This window comes from Oryctolagus cuniculus, chromosome 11 (assembly GCF_051225735.1).
Source record: "Oryctolagus cuniculus isolate XC-2025 breed Fujian yellow rabbit chromosome 11, ASM5122573v1, whole genome shotgun sequence".
Classification (NCBI taxonomy): Eukaryota; Metazoa; Chordata; class Mammalia; order Lagomorpha; family Leporidae; genus Oryctolagus; species Oryctolagus cuniculus.
The window spans coordinates 41,686,923-41,694,352 of NC_142877.1; the positions used below are offsets into that span (position 1 = coordinate 41,686,923).

Genomic DNA, 7,430 nt, shown 5'->3' on the forward strand with positions numbered 1-7,430 from the left:
CAGGTGCATTGGTAGGCAGCTGGATAGTTGAAAGAATGTGACATTGAACTAGAAAGTAAAAAACAGTTTAAATTGCTTATGCTTCTCTCAGTCCCGCTGTGCTGATGGATGCAATGAACCACAGTGAAAACAGCTTTAACAACAGTGGACCTGAACGGTGGTTCTGAATACCACTTTTGTGTGAAATACAGAGTTTGACTCTCTTTGGAACATCAGATGCTAATCAGCCTTTGGAGCCAGGTCACCTGTTAGGAAAGCGGAGGGGCCCTGGGCCCTTTCCATTGGCCCTGTGTATTTATCCAGAGGTCTGGCTTTCGCATAAAAGACAGAGCCACTGAAGGCAGTCCCCGCTTGCAGACCAAAAGCGCTGGCCAAAACAGCCAAAAGGGAAGATGGCAAGAACATTGGTCCTTTGGCTCCTGGGTCTCGTGGCTGTGTGTGCCGTGCACGGGATATTCATGGACAGACTGGCTTCTAAGAAGCTGTGTGCCGACGACGACTGTGTCTGTAAGGGCTCGCTTAATGCTCCTCCTGCTCTTTCTCTGCTGAATGACTGAAACCTATCCGCTGACAGCATGAGATGGAATTGTACTGCGCAGTGAATCTTCTCCAACGTGCGTGTGATTAGCAGGGCTTCTCCAGGTCTGGACTTTCAGTCCTTTGCTGTCTGTCTGCAGAGAATGCACTTGGCTAAGATTTTGCTGCAGCTTTAATATCTTGGCAAGCTTAATCTTCTCGAATTGAATCCCGGCTGTGAAATGGGCAGCATCCGGCTCTCTGCCTTTCCACTTCTCTTACACTTGTATGCTTTGCCTTTTTTGACTGTTGGTAAAATTCGGGGGCCTAAAATGTAGTCACTTCAATTTTCCCTTTCCTTCTAGATGCTATTTCTCTGGCTCGAGCTCAAGAAGATTACAATGCCCCGGACTGCAGATTCATTAACATCAGCAAAGGGCAGCAAATCTACGTGTACTCAAAGCTAGTGAGAGAAAACGCAGCTGGAGAGTTCTGGGCTGGCAGTGTAAGAAGAGATTCTTAAAAACAGGAGGGGCTTCCAAAAGTTGGTGGAAAATAACATTAAAATAAGTTTATTTTGATGCAAAGATATATTACATGCATGCCTAGTTTTTCATAATGCATAATTTCCATGAACATTTTGAGAAAGTTCCCTTGTGTATACACATTGCTCTTAAATTTGCCCTCAATAACCTGTTGTCAACCTATTTCAATGCTTAGAAGTAGCTAAGACCAAGGTAGAGGTTTTTGAAACTACGGCAAAAATGTAGGTATAGTTGCTGTGATTTTAGTTCAAAGAAACAAAGATAATTTCATAAGAAAACCAAATACAGGTGATATTATGGCAAGGGGGGGAAAAGCCAAATGCACTGGGTTTTGGACATTCCAAGGACTTTGAATCTTACTCCAAAATGTGTTAGAGGACTGGCCAAGTAGAAGACACGAGTGCTGGAAGGCAGCCCAAGTTTCAGATTCTTTTAAGAAACTTTGGCACTCTCTTTAATTTAAAAGAATCTGTTTTCTTCAGTAAAAACGTACAAGAGTGATCGCTGGGGAGGGATGAAGTAGGCCGGGTTTTACTGTCCTTATCTGCAGCCCCAAAGATAGTTTTTAACATAATAAAGAACTAACTTTAAGTGCATTCAAGTATCTATGTGTGGGAATTGTTAAAAACTGAGAAACACACATCCTTTAAAATAGAAGTGTAAATTCACTGTTCTAAAAAACTTGCTAACTTTATTTATTGAGGAGTTCCAAAAAGAAATCAGGCAACTTGCAAGGTCGCAGACAGAGTAATGCTGCACGCGTGTGGGTTCACTTAGTGCTGTGAGGGAACTCCAGGGTTGGCTGTGAGCCCCCTGGAGCCCACGGGGAAAGTGAAGGACTGGCAGTGATGTTATTCTCAGTATCAGCAAAGAGGATGCCTGTGCCTTCCTCGGAAGACCCTCCCACCAGCTTTCCCCTGATTGCTACTCTTCTGCCTCTCAGGTGTACAGTGACAGCCAGGATGAGATGGGTATCGTGGGCTATTTCCCCAGCAATTTGGTTAAGGAGCAGCACGTGTACCAAGAGGCCACCAAGGAAGTACCCACCACGGTAAGCACCTCGGAAGGGACCAGAGAAGGACTCAAAGGCTTGTGTCGAAACTGCACCGTGCAGCTTCCAAGGTGTGCCGAACAAAGCCCCCAGCTTCCGGCTTCCGCTGTCTTCCGAGACACTGAGTTTGGGAAGGGCTCTGTAACTACCATCCGTGTTGAAAGTTTGTGAATTTTCTCCATACAACCCTCTTGGTTTTGTTTCAGTTTATTTTCTAATGTTTTAATTTTTTTTAGCTTTCTTGGGGGCGTATAATTGGCAACAAGGATGTATATATACTTAGGACATACAGTTTGAAGTTTTAATATCACGTGCATCGTGAGATGATCATCACAATGAAGCTAGTTAACATTCTGTCCTGTGTGTGTGTGTTTCTGTGTCGAAAGCACTTAAAATCTACCCTCTTAGCAGATTTCAAGTGCACAAAATAGTACCGTTTTTTGTTTTAGATGAAAGTTATCCTGCAAAGGAGTCCATATCGCAAAGAAAGAAATCAAAATAGTGTTCACTGACTGATCATTTCCATTTATCTACTAATGACAGGCTGGGGGGAAATGAGCACCTGTTCTTTTGAGAAAATCAAAACATTCTAGAAAAACCTTTGAATGCTTTATTTTTGTGGTGGGTGCATTGTACTTTTCCATGAAATCAAGTCACGCTCTTAGTAATGCCCTGGGGTCCTGTAAACTCCTGGCAGAAATAAAAGATCCTTTGTGAGCCACTCTGCAAGTGGGTTTTTGAAGTCATTCTCCTGGAGCTAATTACTGTGCCTCCAGCAGCCCAGCCTACACACGTACACCCCGCATGTCATGGCTCCTTAGCACTAAGCTGGCATCCACCAAATAACCATAAATTAAAAGTGTATTAGATGACTTTCTTGTTAAGGAGTTTTTGACTTACAGTCATTATTATGTCATACTAGTCAACATTTACTTCCCCCTTTTTTTTTTTTTGACAGGCAGAGTGGACAGTGAGAGAGAGAGAGAAAGGTCTTCCTTTTTGCCGTTGGTTCACCCTCCAATGGCCACCATGGCTGGCGCGCTGCGCTGATCCAAAGGCAGGAGCCAGGTGCTTCTCCTGGTCTCCCATGGGGTGCAGGGCCCAAGCACTTGGGCCATCCTCCACTGCCTTCCCGGGCCACAGCAGAGAGCTGGCCATACATTTACTTCTTTTCAATTAAAATTTCTCTTTTTGACTAAGCTTGATTTTCGATAAAGAACCCACATCTGTTCTCTGGTGCAGCCGGTCCAGTTCCGTATTTTTGTTTTTGTTTTTTTTTCAGGCTGTTGACTTCTTCTGTGAATAAGAAATCAATCAAAATAGCAGAGAGAAACACCCAAAATAAAGACAAGATGGAATACACCAAAAAAATGCATATCTCTAATGTTGGACCTTGGTTTCAAGAATTTGTTACAGTACAGAGGGGCTGGGTTTGCTGCTGGAGGTGACAAGAAAATGGATTTTCAACTCTGTCTTGTCTTCTGCTGGCCTCATCATCCCACAAACTGGGACAGGGCAATGTTTGACCCAAAGGAGTGAACTGACACCGGAGAACTAAATTGCCATCAAGAGAATCTTCTCTTAGGTGGGGACGCATAAATAAGATGGTTTGTTTGTAATTATTTCTAAATAGTAATTCTGGCCAGCTCTTTGTCTTTTCTGTATATAAATTTGGGGAGTCTCAGGTCTTCCCTTAGGGTGTGGTGTTTTTCACTTCTCTCTCTCTCTGGCCTGTTGAAGCATTAATAATGTAACCAAAGAGGCTGTGTCATCTAGGAATATGCCAGTAATTTTCTTCTTTTTCATATTTGATGACTTTAGATATGGAGTTTTTGGAGGGGAAAATCGAGATTTTAGACCTAGCAATGTTTTCAGTTGAATGCCTTCGCTTACAAATGATCCATTTACCTCTCCCTAAGTGTTAAATACATATGGATGCATACTGTGTGTGAGGAGGTTGGCTTATGGAAATGTTTCTAATGGAATAATTTCCACTTCCTATGTAACTTCACTGGATAATGTTCAAGTTTCCAGTCACCAAAAGACACAGCATTAAAAAGTCTGTGGGGTTTTTCTCTGCTTTTTTATGTCAATTTTGAAGTTCTTTTTCCTGGGAAAATTCCCGCAGTCAGGTGTGATGAATCCTAAATCTGTTATGGGGCTGCAGGCTTCACAGTTTGATGGGTCTAACAGCTCTCTCCGTATCTAATTGACTACACAAATGCTTTTTGTGTTCCTAATGTAATTCTTTTGATGTAGCCAAGAACTTGTATTTGTTTACATGAAATGCCTTAATTATATTCAAAAATTTCACAATTTTGGAGGTTTTTTTTTTTAACATTTTTCACTGTGGGGGATAGAAAGTGTGGGGTCTTGAGAATGGGGTTTATCTCCCCAGTTTCCTGTGGTCTGGTCATCCCTCAAGTGTAAGGAAGAGACCATTTAGGGGGGTCAGAGGCTTGGGTCCCAGGGCCATTTTTAGGTGCATTTCCTGTGACTTTGGGTGAATATCATTTCCCAAAGCCTACAGAAACAAATTAAGTAAAATAGTGTCAATAAAACTAAACAAAAAGTCAAGGTTTGTTTGCTTCTGTCTCACTTTATTCCATTTCTACCAGCATCTCAGTCACTGGCGCCTCCATTCCAGACACCCAGCACCCCTGGAGACACCCAGCACCCATATGCCCCCACAGCACACTGTTTCACAGTAAACTAACAATCAAAAGTATAATATAGCAAATTTATAAACCAGGAACAGAGGTTTCTTGTCCTTATCAAGTATTCTCTGCTATCTATGACTGTATGTGCAGTAGGTTTGCTTACGCCAGCACCACTACCAACACATGAGAAATGCATTGGGCTGACATTACTATGGCTATAGTGTCATAGTATGGCTACTAGGGGATAGGCATTGTTCAGCTACATGATAATCTTATGGGACTACTGTTGTACACGTGACCCATCACTGACTGAGACATCAGTATAACGTTGTTGTGGCACAGTGGGTGAAGCTGCCACATCGGACTGGTTCGAGTCCCCAGTGCTTTGCACTTCCAATTCAACTCACTGCTAACACTTCTTGGATGCACTGGATGATGGCCCAAGTGCCTGGTCTCTGACCACCCATATGGGAGACCTGGGTGGAGCTCCTGGTTCCTGGCTGTGGCAGTCATTTGAGGAGTGAATCAGAAGATGGAGTCTCTCTCTCTCTCTTTCTCTCTTTCTCTCTCTCTCTAATCTCTGCTGCTTTCTCTGATGATTTCCCTTTCAAATAAATAAATGAGCCAGTCTTTGAAAAATAGAAGCTATTGTATTAAGTGAAAGATGACGTCAAGGTTAGGGGAATACATGTACGGGTCTAACAGCTTTTGGCATTATTTCACGTTGTGAGGGATGATGGCTCAGGCTTTCTATTTATTGTTTGTGTGACGAGGCTCACGCCATCTAGCCCCTTGCATCCGAACTCACTCATCTACAAAGTTAGAATGATAATGTCTTTGGGGGTAATAACATTATTACTGGGGGTGATTATGAGGATTCAATGAAATGAGACATCATACTTAAAATCATCCAGCATGGTGCACAATACACAGCAGGTGTTTAATAAATGGTAGTGAAGTTAGATTAAAAATGAGAGAGATTTAAAATGTTTTAAAAACCTTTAAGGAACTACTGTTTCCAAAAACGTGAATTAGGGCCCGGTGCTGTGGCGCAGAGTTGGTTAAAGCCCCAACCTGCAGCGCCGGCATCCCATAGGGGCGCCGGTTCGAGTTCTGGCTGCTTTAGTTCCAATCCAGCTCCCTGTTAATGTGCCTGGGAAAGCAGCAGAGGATGGCCCAGGTGCTTGGGCATCTGTACCCATGTGGGAGACCTGGAAGAAGCTCCTAGCTCCTGGCTTTGGATTGGCACAGCTCTGGCTGTTGCAGCCATTTGGGGAGTGAACCAGGGTGGAAGACCTCTCTCTCTGTCTCTACTTTTCCCTGTAAATCTGTCTTTCAAACAAAGTAAATATTTAAAAAATGAATTAAAAGTATATTCAAGTATCTTTTCTTCCCAGAGCACTCTTATTTTTCTCCATAGCTCTTGACAAAGGTGTCAGCAAGTCATGTTGCAAGTACTTAGCCTGAAGATTCAAACACACACACATACGAGCTTGACAAGTGTTATTTATTATTATTATTATTAATATCATTATTGTTGTTATTTTTATATTTCCTTGTTTGAAAGGCAGAGTTACAGAGAGAGGGAGAGACAGAGAGAGAAATGATCTTCCATCTACTGGTTCACTCCTCAAATGGCCACAATGGCTGGGGCTGGCCAGGCTGAAGCAGGAGCCTGGGACTCCATCCATGTGGATGGCAGGGCCCAAAGTACCTGGGCCATCATCTGCTGCTTTCCCAGGCACATTAGCAGGGAGCTGGATTGGAAGCCTAGAAGCTGGAACTCGAAGTGGTGCTCATATGAATCTGGTGTCACAGGCCGGGGGCTTAACCCACTACGGCAAAACACTGGGCTGTACAAGTGTTAGTCTTAAAGTCTGGGGTAGTACATACTCCCTGCCTTTGTCATCAGGGAAGCATCTCAGATACTTTAAAAAAATTTTTTTAAAGAAACCTAAGCAAAAGAGAACAAACCAGGGAGGCATTGTGCTCTCTCTCTCTCTCTCTCTCTCTTTAAAGATTTATTTATTTGAGAGATAGAGAGAGAGAGAAAGAGAGAGTTCTTCCATTTGTTGATTCACTCCCCAAATGGCTACAATGGCAGGAGCTCAGCCAATCTGCAGCCAAGAGCCAGGAGCTTCCTTCAGGTCTTCCACACGGGTGCAGGGTCCCAAGACTTGGACCATCTTCAACTGCCCTCCCAGACGCATTAGCAGGGAGCTGGATCAGAAGTGCAGCAGCTGGGACATGAACCTGTGCCCCTATGAGATGCTGGCGCCACAGGTGGAGGCTTAGCCTAATATACTACAGCACCACCACCAGCATTTCTCTCTCCTAAGCCCCAAAGTATTCCTTTTTTGTCCTTTCCTCCCTCACCTACTTGGGAACTTGAGTGATGCTGCAGATGGCAAGAAGCCACCCTGAGTCTCCCTGCTGTCCTGTGCCCAGCCAATAGCGACTTCCCTGGACTTCAGCTGTCCTTTTTGAGGGCTTGTCCTTGCGATGACTATAACTAACTGGCCAGGGGTCCTTGGGAATAAAGCCTCTATGATCCTATGGATACCACTGACATCGACCTAGCTTCTGGGTCCACAGACCTGCAGGACGCCTCGTCTTCCAGGTATGGCGTTTTGAATTTCCTTTCTTGGCTTCTTCCTG

General features: G+C 43.8%; 1 protein-coding gene across 1 annotated transcript; it reads left to right on the forward strand.

Moving 5' to 3' along the window:
* Positions 1-329: 329 nt before the first annotated feature.
* On the forward strand, positions 330-4,687 carry OTOR (otoraplin). Its single transcript, XM_070053168.2, has 4 exons — positions 330-507; positions 882-1,021; positions 2,005-2,112; positions 3,395-4,687. Exons 1-4 carry the CDS (start codon positions 393-395, stop codon positions 3,416-3,418), a joined length of 387 nt encoding a protein of 128 aa, XP_069909269.1. The 5' UTR covers positions 330-392; the 3' UTR covers positions 3,419-4,687.
* Positions 4,688-7,430: the final 2,743 nt, after the last annotated feature.